The 14,683-nt window shown below is 37.6% G+C and overlaps 1 protein-coding gene across 3 annotated transcripts; it reads right to left on the bottom strand.

The window, feature by feature from the left end:
• Window positions 1-1,682: 1,682 nt before the first annotated feature.
• LOC136253190 (uncharacterized) lies at window positions 1,683-9,142 on the bottom strand. 3 transcript variants are annotated; one of them, XM_066045816.1, is made up of 7 exons: window positions 8,970-9,142; window positions 4,646-4,739; window positions 4,087-4,131; window positions 2,281-2,447; window positions 2,036-2,133; window positions 1,885-1,929; window positions 1,683-1,836 (listed from the first exon to the last, which is right to left on the bottom strand). In XM_066045816.1, the coding sequence occupies exons 4-7, from the start codon at window positions 2,408-2,410 to the stop codon at window positions 1,777-1,779; spliced, it is 333 nt and encodes a 110-aa protein (XP_065901888.1). In that variant the 5' UTR covers window positions 2,411-2,447; window positions 4,087-4,131; window positions 4,646-4,739; window positions 8,970-9,142; the 3' UTR covers window positions 1,683-1,776. The 3 variants fall into 3 exon arrangements, with proteins under 3 accessions (XP_065901888.1, XP_065901889.1, XP_065901890.1); XM_066045817.1 differs by lacking the exon at window positions 4,087-4,131; XM_066045818.1 differs by lacking the exons at window positions 4,087-4,131; window positions 4,646-4,739 and having other exon boundaries at window positions 1,687-1,836.
• Between the last annotated feature and the right edge of the window lie 5,541 nt (window positions 9,143-14,683).

Genomic DNA, 14,683 nt, shown 5'->3' with positions numbered 1-14,683 from the left:
TTTGACATCCCTTCATAGCAAGGCTTCTTTGAAATGAATTTGGATAAAATGTGGCCAAACAGGAACAATTATCACTATGTACTTACCGAGCTCATTTTTCATGGACCAATACTGAGTTGCACACTCTCTTCTTGACTCTTGGTGTTATATTGTACTTCCTGGTCGTCTGGCCCAGAGCGATTTTCTCTAGTACTCAAACCGCTACAATTCTTGGTGACCAGGATATTAGTAAGTGTTTATACAATCTATTTCTAGCCGTAGAACAAACTAGTAGGATTAGCTTGGCTAGTTTTAGTGGTTTACAGTCTTTGCACATGATCAATCGTGCTTTCTTAGTGGAGTCGCTTCGTGATCAGACAATCAGTAAGAGTTTATCAAATGGTACGTACCATACCATTTAAGTAGGGATGGATCCAAAAATTTTGCATGCCGCCCAAAATTCCGCATGCCACTCAGAACTCTGCCTTTGAAATGCACCCTAGAAACATCTTATGCGACGAAAGTCTATTTGTTAGCAATTTACAGTGTGTTGCTTACATAACATTCCTTAAATCAGTAAATTCTCCGCATAACTGTACTGTATTTGTCCAAGTGTGCTGTATTTGCCCAATTCAGTGCATACTACTGTCAGACTGTTCTGTATGACTCATACAGTACAGTTATGAAGCTAACTAGTACTGTATGGACAATACAATACGCGGCAACACTTTGATTCTCCCACGTAAAGTACAATGTAATAATAATTATACAACCAAGAATACGAAATGCGGTTAAAATTACGTCATTAATATAATGAATGAATGAATAAATAAATAATGTTTGAGAAAACTACAAGGCCTAAGGCTTCGCACTCACCGGGAATAGAATCCGTGTTGTATGAACAGATAATTGCATAATGGCTGAATGTTTCCGTGGAGGTGATAGAAACGTACGACAATTCTATTTAATGCCGATCAAAACAGCACGTGATATACCCACTACCAATCGAGCAAATTCAAATGGCGAACGAACTACTGTTCAACTGTGTTTGAAAGTGTTGCCAGCTGGCACACTATGTCTCAAGTCGCCATGCCAGCTGCCAGTGGATGCGCTCCGTGTATCTATGTCTGCAAGACACCTGGATAGGTTTGACATGCCAGCAGCACAAGGACAGATGTTTGTATTGTAATGTATATATATCTTGTATTTTATATTTTTTTTCTGGCTTGCTAGGCTCTGGTTGGTTTAGTTGTCTGTTTGTACTAATGTATTGTAAAGAGCGTGGTATGTTTTAAAATTTTTCTTGTATTCTTGTACATTTTGCCTTTACCTAGCTTACTAGGCTCTGGCTGGCTTGGCTGTCTTCCTTTATCTTGGTTCACCTGACTTGCATACTCCTACAGTATTGTGCATCTCCTGTAGGTTGTGTATGCATATAGTGTGTACCCATCACCATGCGATTGTCACACCATTGATGAATTGTATTTAGCTACTGGCTACATAGTGGCTGCATAGCTGAGTAACTTTTATCTTCGGTGATGTTGCTAATAATGTATTGCTCCATGCAATACTGTAATAGTGTATAGCTCTCTCCTTTATGCTTTGTATGCATTACTAGGGGGTTGTCGTGTTAGTGTATGTACTTGGTTGTATGTGACGCAGTCCTAGTAATATAATAATAATATCCATCAAACAAGTGATAAACTGAGAGAACCCTGCTGACATCTTTTGAGGAGCCTGGTTTAATATATTATATTCTAGTGATAATGTATTGTATGTTGTATCCATAAAATGCAGCTAGCAACATAAATGGGACTTCTTCAAGTTTATCAACTTGGAAGAGATGCTGAGTTTCAGCTATTAAGTGTAGCTGTAATTCTTTCCCATAGCAATAAGAGATAGTACCTTCTCTTTGATGTCACATACTACTCCATCCAAGTCGACAGTTAGCTGCAGAAGTACAAGTACTTTCATGTAACAATATATGTAAATGTACCTGTATCTATATGCATTATTTATTAATATACATGCATTGATTACATACTATAATACTTACTGGAGTTAATTTTAGCAGTTGCTCATGGTCGGGCTTGGTTTTATTTTCACAGAGAATGTATGTCAAAGCTCCAAGCACCTCAACTGTCAACCGTCCAGCTATGGTATTTAAAGAAAACATATTAATAATATATATATACTAAACTGTGGTGTCACATACACCTTAAAATGTACCCATACAAAAAAAATTTTCTTTACTGCATTGTGCACAGTACTGCACTATTGCACAACAATTATACAGCTTACCATTGCTGTCATCAAAATCTGTGATATCTTTAACAAGTGGGGTCAGTTTCTTTAGGTGAGCATTTGTAATGTGTGTCTGAACTCCTACTTTTAGCTGGGTATAGCCACGTTTGCCACTTTGTGAAATCATCTTTCAGGTGGTTATTTGATGCCAATCTGCATAACAGCTGTGGAAATACAATGTTGACAGTGTGTGAAACCATAAAATGCAAATTTTAGGACACAATGGAAACCTGTACAGCAGTGTCAAAAGCCTAGCTTATGCAACAGTGCATGAATGCAGAAAACTGACAATAGGTCTATGAGTATGTATGTATTATGTTTTCAAAAGAGCACAAATATTAAGCCAAAAAACTGGGCCTATTATAGAAACGTTATGTACTATAAATATCACTCCTTAATGTGTGTACGTGTGAAGTAGAGTGTGGGAGCAGTTTAATATTGACAGATTGATTAGAACAATGACTGTTCAGTTTATTCTGACGTTTGGTAATCAGTAATGTACACCTCAGAAGATAATTATTTTTATTTCATCTGTACACAATTCTTACTACTATTCAATGATCGGGAAGCACTATTACAGTGCTATACTATGCTAGTAATCCAGTTGAAGGCTTGAAACCATAATAGCCCGAATACCTCTTCCTCTTGCAATAATAACATTACGTAACCAATCAGAAGTAGTCAAAATCTAGGTTTTATTATACAGAAACTTTTAAACCACAATCTGATCCACGTTACTATTTTGTGTACGTGTGTGTGTGTGTGTGTGTGTGTGTGTGTGTGTGTGTGTGTGTGTGTGTGTGTGTGTGTGTGTGTGTGTGTGTGTGTGTGTGTGTGTGTGTGTGTGTGTGTGTGTGTGTGTGTGTGTGTGTGAGAAGCTTATCTTGATGCTTGCGATCCAGGATAAACTACATCTTTCTGCAGTTTTTTTACTGTTCATTAGCATGAGAGTTTGGAGTGTAATTTTTGCAGATAGTGGATTTGTTGGTTGGTAGTTTGAATGTTAGGTCTTTAGTGGAGAGTAGTGGTGATGCACATGTTTGCAGGAGTAGACCTGCAGCTAATGGTAGTGTAGATCGCAAATTGGATAGAACTTGTGTGCTGCCAACAACCAGCCTTTGGGTGGAACATTTACTTGTCTTTGTGGAAGAACCTTTAGAAGAGCTGGAGATTAGACAAGACATCAAAAGTTCTGCAAAACTGCTAATTCCAAAAGCATAGGCTTTAATACTACAATGTCATGTTATGGATGACTTGAGGCTTGAGGAGTCTGTGTGCATGCATGCGTGTGTGTGAGACCCATTTTACATTAATGCTGAGTACACACCCACACATGAAAACTACATGCAGTGGAACCTGTCTTAGTTGCCACCTGTATAACAAAAGCCACCTCTCCACAAAGGCCAACTTCAGATAGGAAATCAATACAACAGCATCCTTCAACACGTATACATGCACATACACAGATGACTTCTTTCATGTACCACGAAACAAAAGATGTATATAGAACATTACATGAACCGTGTAATATAATAATACTTAGTGACAATAAATCACAGCTGCAAATACAGTATGATATTGACACATACAAATTCAATGTACATTTATCGTCATGCACAAAATGTTTTATTCTACTTCACTCTCCTGAGTGTTCTTGTGGAATAAATGGACCATTACTGACACTTGTTCTAAGACAGCTTTTCTGACGTGTTTTTTTTTTTTTTTGCTAAGGTTGCACAACTGGGATAATATGGTACACACTACAAACATATACACATGCACTCAAGAAGTATTGCTAGTTACCTATCCATGATTTTCTTCTCATCTCAAATTCTAACATGAAGGGTCCTAAAGATTGTGCAAACGAGAGATTATGAAAGGAAATACCCTTAGTAATTTAAATTATGAGCTGGCACAAAAAAGATTAGTCTGGCAAATAAAGGTACATATTCAGCTGGGGCGTACACTAAACACCATACATTAGATCCCAGTGTGTGGGAGCGGAAAATGGTTATACCTGAGACAGAGTAGCTGCAACTGTGTAATTAGTTATCCCAATAACGAAGCAATTGAACATTCTGTTAGCAAAATAGTACTAAAAGACTGTTGTATTATAGTATTTTGTCTAAGGTGTCCATCCTACTAGGGCAGGTAAAAAATGGGGCTTAAGCTTTTCAATTGTTTGAATGCACAGGTTCGAATAAGTTTAGAAAATAGAGGAACCACAGACAATACTTTGACAAGTTGACAATGGTGAACAGTGTGCCATTCACATACATGACCCCCATACAGACACACACAAATCATTCCTACACCCATCTGATGCTCTGAACAACCAAACTGAACCACAAAAAAAACTCACAAGTGGCACCTGCCCTTTGTGTTTTGCCTTGCCTTTAAAGACCTTTCACCTTACTAACCATCTTCTATAGCTGCACTGATAACCATTGATTCTCCTACAGAAAACAAAGCACAGTGACCACTCCTCCAATGACTATAATGTACCACCAGAGGATCACTCAAAAACATCAACAACTTGAGATATGCAGATTGGGTATACAGGTTGTGTGTACGTACATGATACATGTAATAGTTGTAACACGGGCATGAGGGCTTTGCCTGATATGTATGCCCGAGGGCAGAGGGCATACATATCAGGCAAAACCCGAATACCCTGTGTTTCAGCTAATATGTAACACTTTTTAGGCTGATAGCCTGTGCAGGGCGATCAATCACCCAAGCCAATACGAGTGCAGCCACTGGATGTATTATATATGCACACCTAAAATTTTCGATTATGGGTCAGCAGCTAGTACGTTCTGGTTACGTTCGGTTATGATAAACGGACATATCCTAGAGATATCATGAAGAATTTTCATTACGCAAGTTTGTTTTAATCAGTGCTATTGAATTATTTATGGGAAAACTACGCAGTTCACTAAAGGCCTAGACAGGTAAGCTTGCTTGTAGAGTGGGTACTCCATACAGAGTGGTAGCTTCGTGATGGGGGCGTGTCCATATTCGAAAACGTGTGGAAACAATCGAATGAATTAATAAGCTATAGCACTAGTTTTCACCTTTGCCCAATGTTTTCAACTCGTAGGATGGCGAGGATAGCAAAATGCTCTCTGTCTGAGTGGTTTTCATAGCGAAATCGAAGTTGTGCATCCTAATCACGAGAGTATTAATCAATCCCCACAATCGATTTCAGCATCAACGTCTATATAATTACTGCCCAGTTGTAGACCAGCTACTTTTCGTATGTAGCCTGGGTGGCTCCTATGATCTGAGGTGTGAAAGTGTTACATGTATCTATGCTATAGATAACAGTGTATGACTACATTGAAGGGACCCAAGCAATAAAAGATAGCAAACAGAGATATGAATGACAATAACATGACTCTGTGAGAAAATCCCTACTTTTACACCGAACAAATTTTGATAACATGCTAAATGCTAATATTTACAGGAATGCTAGAAAGTGTTCACTCAAGATTCTATTTAATTCCCACCACGCTGTATATAATGTGTTTATTACACCATCAAGTTCAGCGATAGTTGGGATCTATCGATTATTGTCATAACTGTCATAACAATAATATACAATCATACTATTGTGATATATCACATGTCTGGGCTAAGTCAAAAACATGGATAACAACAGAAGCAAACATGATGATATTGAAGTTGAAGAAACTGTAAAAGTCCTCACCGCAAAGATTACAACTATAATACATATTTGTTTTTACTAATTGAGTCAGATATGCAGAGCATAATTGGATTGTCTATAACTGGTAGTGATATTGTGATACTGTTATCTTGATGATAATGATAGTTGTACTATTGCTCAGCTATAAAGTTCAGTTTAATTCTGATGTAGAAGTACTTCTTTATCATTCTAAAAGGTAAAGTACTGTAGTATATCTAAGCCTTTAGTAACAGTAAGGCTGGTTCTCTGAAGTAACTACACAATTTTACCAGTGATTTATTACCCGCCATACATGTTAGTGGCTATGAATTACATATTGACAGTTCCTTCAAAAGGACCTGGATTACTAGCCCAGTTAGAGCTATACCCCACCAGTTTTGCATATGAGAGTACTTATTAGTGCTGTACACCTACAAAATTTTTGTCACTGGTTAATTGCCTACCAATAATTGGCAATAACTGGTTAATTGGTTTGTTTGTATATTGACAGACATAATGCGAGTCAACAAGCCTGCTGGAAGGTTTAGGGTGGCACCAAAGTGACCATCAACATCCTGTCTAGCAATAACAGTTATTACAATCACATATTTACACATTCTTTGAGGTTATGTTATGATGTTAACACTTATCAGCAGGGGTAATTTATGGTTTACCAAGTGGGTGGGCAATAACCGGTTTAAAGGTTTCTTCACCAGTTATTGGCTGACCTAGACAACACTGAACTGGTTAATTGGACACCAGTGTACAGCACTAGTACTTATGTGTTTAACAGTGCCTCAAACATAGGTTTTATGGCACTCCTCTACTTTACCAGGATTATTACCCAGGTCAATACATTCAAATTAATTACCAAGGCCACACATTGTAAGTGCTACATACATGCACACCACATGCACATTTTTCACAAACCAATTTCAGAAACTAGGCACACACCCTACATCTACTCTTTAGCTAGCTGCATACCATGCACCTGTTGGATTATATCTGGCTGGATACGCTTGTCAGCAACGCCAGCAGCCTTGTTTTTAACAAAGAGGTGGAGCCTAAGAAGGGCCAGAATTTTCCCACATTGGCCTGCATACTACGTACCATGCTTTACTAAACCTATAGAAGTTCTTTGCTCTAGACATTTACAAGAAGCCACATACTTATACAGAAAACAAGAATGAAATTGAGCTTACAGCACTTTGGATTGCTACAGGCTCAAGCCAATAGATATATCATGTGGACACTGCCAAGGCCTTGTGTACTGGTCCTGCACAGGTTGTGTCCTTTTCATTTCCTCTGTACCCTTGTTCGCATGTCTTTCTCTTACTAAGGACTTTAGTGTGCTAAGACTCATAGGGGAGCTTGCCGGACAGCTCCTGATTTTACAAATGAAATACAACTTGGTTAGTTGTTGCTTAAGTCTTCAATCATCTGCATTTGTGGCTCCAGATATCAAGCTCTGGACACCCTATTCCAGCTGACCTCGTACTTGCTGAGTTCAGGGTGTTCACTGTTTGTAATTTACCCCCTAGTAGGCTCCCTTCACTCTATTCTTTATTCTGTAGGTTCTGTTTGTAGGTTTAAGTATAGGAAAAACCTTTTAAACAGAACATCTTAGCATAGTGTTACAGTGCGGTAGATGGACACGCCATTAGAACTGGTTCTTATATCTTTAAAATAAAAGAATATCCCATAATTTAACACCCAAGTAACCTGGAAATCAGGCAGTGTTAATACAGTAACCTCTATAGATCTTGTGCACAGTAAGGTGTAGCACCTTGTTACATCACCACAAGAGGGTAGGGTAAATACACAATACATTCATATCAAAACTAGTCTGTACATTTTGTCAAATGAAGCCATATGCGTATTTCAATACATTTTGTACGCAAAACACATGTTTTTAAAGCGTAAAGTTTCATTACACCTTACACATTAGACTTTTCCAAAAAAAAACGGGTGGAATTAACAATTTCTAACCTTCAGCTTTCTTTTGTTCAATACAATTTTATCACAATTCAACCGGGAAGTCACTGCTCTTGCAGGCTAAAGTCCGTTGATTGCAAATAACTCCCATACATTGCGTATTGATGATTGCGCATGGCTCAATTATCGCGATGATTCTAAGTCACACATGGGGAAATCCCCATTAAAACAGGTAGCATTATTTAGAGCAGTCTAGCAGCAACAGGTTGGTGTGAAATTTATGTGGATTGCGACAGTATTTGCCAGTGCTCTCGTGGGTTAAACATTTGTAACAAAAACTCCATATATTTGAATGGACACACGAAATACCTACTTCCCAGAGAGCTACTTTTCGGATGCTACTCGATGCAATAGGGGTTCTAGTGGACTGAGGTTTGTAGTAAATGTATTTTATATCACTTAGGAAGAGAGATTCTACTGGTAACTCAGAGTCAAATTTTCGTATACGCGTAATTTAATTTTTGCGGTAAACTTGACACAAGTTTTGATATGTCCTGTGCAAAAAGTTTTTAATGCTAATATGAAGGAATTGTACTGAAAGATACTGTTGCTACTATACATCATACTTATGCATTGGTAGTTTATTCTGTTTTATGCTCAATACTTTTGTCCTAAACCATCATGAAATCTGAAGCTGTAGCAACTTTTGCCCCATAGTGTACATAATATCTATAGTCTAGCCATCATTATGAATCTTCTACACTACAAATAATTCAACAGGAATTAGGCCTTATGTAGCAGTGATGCAGTATACCCTATCTTTGGCTGTGGTAATTATAAGGTTAAACACATAATTCCATCAAGATTCCAAATAACGCGCGTGTCAGTTGTATCACAAAATTTTGGGTATTTGCGTAAGGTTTAAAGTCGCTATCATCAAGGCTACGATATAGAAGATAGTTTAATATGTGCAGGTGTTATGGTGTATCGTAAAGGAGTCATTGGGCCTCCGGAGTGCACATATAATATAAGCGCGCAACCCCACACATACATTGAAACATACCTCTCAAAGCGATTGCTCCACTTTCGGACTGGTCAAGAATCATTCCTGCACTGTTTCAAGGTTCACACCACCTTGTGCGTACTAGCCACAGGCTAGAGTGGGTGCTGCACACGAATTAGTGTGCGAGCTCGTGGCCACACAGAATTGAATCGAGAGACCGTCACACTGGCACGTGTGAGCAGGTGGGCGTGTGGCTACCACACACCACACGATAAGCGTGTGTCAAGCACAACTTAACAGTGCACGTTTGATTACCACAATCGAATTCTTTTGATGGTGGTAAGATTATAAATACAAACTGCAAGCAGTTTTAGTTTGGACTCATTGGACTACATACATTTGTAGTACCAATCCAGGGGGCCCAAACGGCCTGGAGTCCGGGAGGTGGTCTCTCCATCTCTCCGGGGCAAGACGGCCGTGCCGTTGGCACGCCGTCGGGGTAAGACAGAGCTCGTCCCCCGGGCATCCTGGATGCCCCAGCAATGAACAGCCCTGGTGCAAAGGATTGGAGATTGTGAAATGCAGATGCATTAAGTGCATCAAGTGCAGAGCAGAGTTCAAGTGCACTGGGCCTGGGATTATTGCATCATAGCACTCCTCCTTTGAAAGCGAGAGTGCTAAGGAATCATAGCACTCCTCCCTTGAAAGCGAGAGTGCTAAGGAATGGAGATGATAGCATAAAATGAAGATGCTGTGCAGGGTTCACGTGTGCTTAGGAGCAGCACAAACCCCCTTGTGATCTGCACCCTCTGAACAGAGCGGAAATTTCCAACTAAAAATTCAAATCAAGGGCGGCGGAACAGGGGGGCACGTGCCCTCCTTATGGAAAAGTAGAGGAAGCAGTGCCCCCCAAATTGGCTAGGCGGGCGCCTACATAGGCGGGCGCCGCCACACTAAAAATTGGCTTACTCCTCTGTAGCATACACAGCGGCATAAATGTGCAAAATTAGACTAATAAGCAATGCCATTACGTAGAACTAACGTACAATGGCTTACTTATGCAGATACACAACACACAGCTTAGTAAATCACGTGATGCGTCCAAACCACAATTGATTACGCGCACAATCGAAGCTCATGTGAGAACTTTGTTAAAATTATGTGTGAAAATGTGACCAGTCAGCTGGGGTGTTATTATTATTATTATTATTGCTACTGAGCAGACAGCACAGCTGATATGCTCAGGAAAAAAAAGCAATCATAAAATGAATTTAGCTACGTAGTTACAAAGATTACAGTTATTGAGTTCCATACAATGTTTGCAGTTCCGCTGAAAAAGAGTCAATATTGTTGCTCTCAATGATGGAAGATGGTAAGTTATTCCAATCCTTAATTGATCTGGAGAAAAAGCTCTGTTGGTATGATTAGGTGGATGAGTTTGGTAGAATAAAACGATGTGGGTGATATAGTCTGGTGGATCTTGTCATTGAAATAAAATGAGGAGGAATTGACAGTGAATAATCTTGATGTATAATTTTAAAAAGTGCTTGTAATCTGGATATTTTACATCTCAGTTGAAGGCTTGGCCAAGAAAGATGCTGTAACATAGCTGTGACTGAGCTGAATCGATTGAAATCATTTAGGACCCATCTAGCTGCTAAAAAAACAACATTGGATTTCAATGATGGATTCAATGATTTTAACATTCAATGATTTTAACATTGGATCCATCATTGATCCATCATTGGATTTCAATGATTTCAACATTGGATTTCAACATTGGGTTCCAATACTGTCAAAAATCATGATGGTAGCTATTGTGAGACTGGTTTTAGGGTGGTCATGATATGTACTTTTGGCCAGAGAATCCCAAACCTTATAATGCTACCACACTATAATAATTTAGTACTAGTGTTTGGTTAGAATGTTTTGCAGCTGAAGTCTGAATGACTGCTTCAGAAGCTCATGCTGGCTATATATGCAGCAAAGTAGTGCACACAAAGCAATAATTATTATTATTATTATTATTGTTATTATTGTTAGTTTTACAACCACACCGTACATGTACAAAAATTATAGTTAATTACAGAAGTGTCGATGATAATTGGTGATTGGAGTAGGGTGGCTGATAGCTAAAGGCATGAACTGCCAATAGCTAATTACAAATACTAACTACCTATACTTAAAATATACTACTTAATTACATATAGAGTAAAAGGGGTAGTGTGTGTGTTGTTTGTACATGAAGAACAGGGACAGCAAAAATGAAATGTACAGGTATTATTAGAGTTAAAATTGTTTAAAAAGTGATGCCATAGAAATTGGGTAAGTTGCTTTTTGTTTTCAATTTTTGTTTTCAATTTTTGTATTCATTGAATGTAAAAATGTATTGGAATAACTAAATTTTTACATTCTGAATCATAAAATAGATATAAAGTGTCTATTTTATGATTCAATGAATGGCAAATTCTACTCTATTTAATAGAATAAAATTTACCATTCAGATTTAATAACAATTAACAGAATCAATTAATACATTAATGTATTTTGCTAATAAATGGCTATTAAATTTTTGATCTATTTTATGATTCAATGAATGGCAAATTCTATTCTATTCTAATTAATCAACATACTGCTTAATATGAATCTGACAAATTGGAGGATTAGCAGACAAATGAAAAAAAGAACACTGGTAAACAGGCTTGCCTTCTGTCTTCATATCTCTGGTGGTAAATGGGTCAGTTGTAGAAACATTTTGCCAAAATTGTGACACAGCAGATTAAAGCACCAAATTTGGTACAGTGGTTCCTTAGGATATATAAAGTATCTTCAGAAGGGGTGCCACCATGAACTCACCCTGCACGTTGCAACCCTTTGTATAGACAACCACTTTTGACAATCCGAGAAATTAATGAGTAGTCCATAACATCCCATAATAGTTGTTATGTTTCTGTGTGACCATATATAAGTACACATTCTCTGCTTGGCACCTATATATTTACATGATCACTACTATATAATTGTACTTTACTTTGTTGAAAGTTGTAAATGTAAACATGCACTGTAGCTACCTACACCCCTTGCTTGCAGTTTTAAGTGGGTAATCTTGTACATTACATAATTTGCCTGTACCAAGTTGTCAAGTATGTACTAAAAAAAAGTATGTAATGTATGTATCATATATGTACCATACATGCAGTGTACTACACACATGCTTCATGTCATACTATCCCCTCTACACAGGTACCAGGCTATAATGATACAAGATAGCTTATTGCTCCTAATTCTGTCTGCCAGTCAGATCTGCTATGTACATGGTAAGGATCTGTATAATAGTTGATTTTAACTGATATTTGGTATTTTGTATTATTAAAACTCTGTAGGCTTGTGCCAATTATGCTTTGAAAATTGCCTATTATGCTTTTGAGCAGTGCTCAAAAATCCAGTATATTATTATGTTCAAAATTATGCTGTCAAAATCAAGATTGTGCTCGAGAACTGACTGTTTTATTAGAGTATATCTGCATTTCCTGACTGCTGTATTAGAGTAAGTGACTGCTCTATTAGAGTATCTCGATCTTATTTCCATAAAGTGTAAATAATCAGTCAAGAAAATAATAATATAGCAACATTGCAAGGTTTATGATATGAAATGCAGTAATAATGTGCAATGTGTTCATGTTGTACAGTATTTTTGGCGTGCGCATTTCGCATCAATTAAATTTCTTGAAAATCGTCCTATTATGCTGGCATAATGCTTGATGCTTTTGCTAGCCTATTATGCTCGAAATTATGCCGACATAATTGGCGCAAGCCTAAAACTCTGTATTATGTTGTACACAGTGCTGCACGTACACACAAAAATTAAAATTATGTCTGCTGTGTACAACTTGTATTGTACATACAGGCATACCATTGTGTTTCATTCATTCATCTTTTGTTCCTATTATATTTGCAGGTTGGGATCAATGGCAATTAGGAGTCTCATAAGATGGCTGAGAAGATTATAATAGAAATTCCAGATACATGTACAGGTAGTGAATTGCATGCAATTGTGTTTTACTGTGTGTTAGCTAAACTAACATGCTTATAATTATTCGTTACATACTGGCTTCAATATTGAGGTTGTCTTCATAGAAAGGTTACAAACTACTGCACTGTAGCTCTGTTTGGGACCTGGTCACCACTATAACAAGCTTAAGGTGATCTTTCTAATATTTGTCAGTCTTGTACTTCACATGGCATAAAAGCCAAGCATGTACCGTATACGCAAGGAAATTTTGACATCAAAAAATTTGATGAATCGGTTTAATTCATCAAATGTTTATTAACGCCATTAAAAGTACAGGTTTTGCCTACAATTTCTTGATTTTCGTCAACATTTTATTCGTCAAATCTGCTGAAGTCTGAATTCATCAAATTTTCAGTCTTACACATCAAAAATTCCTTGCGTACCCAATGTCATTTCATGTACCAGTGCTGTTATAATCATTTGTCCACCATACAACAAGCTACTTGCACTTGTGTATAGAGCATAGTACACAAATGGTGTAGTTGGACTTTAGTTATCTATTAACCAGCTATCTGGTATTCTATTTTACTAAATCAAATGATTGTTCTATTAGGATATTTGACTGTATTGTTACCATATGTGTACTTCCACATGAACAGTACATGTACTACACAATTATCTAACCACCTGGTGTTCAATTCTGAAATTATAGAGTGTGTACAATCTATATTACCAAGTTATAATTTCTTTTAATAACACAATACATGTAGTATGCATACTTTTTTGCATGTAGCGTTAATGATGTAGTGACATAAATGCAGGTACTTAAATTACAAACAATTACAAGTATAGCTTGAAATTTCATAATTCTCAATCACAAGTCTGTTTCTAGGGTCGTTGTACTCATACAACAACTAGCAGGAAGTCTTATAGATGTGTCACTTTCTTCAAAGCAACACCAAAAATGCAGCCAAATGTTCACTCAATAAGAATCCAAGAATGTTTGCTATCTGACAAAAGCGAGACACTGCCGCCAGTGGGCATTTAGCACAATTTCAGGGAGCAGGGAGGCATGCTGCTAGGATTCCTAGGCATTCTCAAGGCTACACATAATCTAAAGGCTACAACTAGATGGTTACTCATCTATGCATGTTAGTGAGTACAACTCTAGATAAAACCCAGGTATCACATTTTCCTGAGTATTGGGCAATGCATGAAAATATGATTTTCATACTAGAACAATCACACCTCAAATTTTGTGCACGTGATGATTCAAATATCAGTTAATTATAAGCTAAAATATCCTGCAGTATAGTAGTAAAATAAACTTACTAGTCAATTTTCTAACTGGGAATCCATGTGAGTTCCAATGATTATAAACAAGTAGACATGTAATAAGAACTAACATCTTACATCCACATGAAGCACTACACGATGATAAAATTCTGACCTCTTTAAGGGCTCCAAGCCATGCTTTAGGGATGAGTCAATTAATTGGTGTACATTGGTAAGCTTGCCATGGTACAGCTTCATGCACTCGGCTTCATGTATTGTTTGCCAGTTTTACTCCTGTGACTTTTAAGCCACAGACCCTGATTGCTTTACCGCCACAATGCTTCCAATTTAACTATACACAAAGTGGCCTAGCTACCAAATGCAGGCATATATGCTTGAAACAGGTCAAACTATTCTGATATACACATGGTAAAGGTGACCAGGAGAGCTTGTCAAAATCATCTGGTACAAGCTTGATAGATTCTGC

Source organism: Dysidea avara, chromosome 4, assembly GCF_963678975.1.
Source record: "Dysidea avara chromosome 4, odDysAvar1.4, whole genome shotgun sequence".
NCBI lineage: Eukaryota > Metazoa > Porifera > Demospongiae > Dictyoceratida > Dysideidae > Dysidea > Dysidea avara.
Note: the sequence above shows the minus strand (reverse complement) of the source record. Positions and strands in the feature narration are given on the sequence as shown.

Excerpts from the sequence above, each read along its gene's own strand:
- LOC136253190 (XM_066045816.1), bottom strand. The coding sequence starts at position 2,410 with ATGATTTCACAAAGTGGCAAACGTGGCTATACCCAGCTAAAAGTAGGA. Across the intron at positions 2,134-2,280 it reads AGATTTTGATGACAGCAATG|CTGGACGGTTGACAGTTGAG; the intron begins GTAAGCTGTATA and ends TAAATACCATAG. Across the intron at positions 1,930-2,035 it reads AACTGCTAAAATTAACTCCA|CTAACTGTCGACTTGGATGG; the intron begins GTAAGTATTATA and ends GTACTTCTGCAG.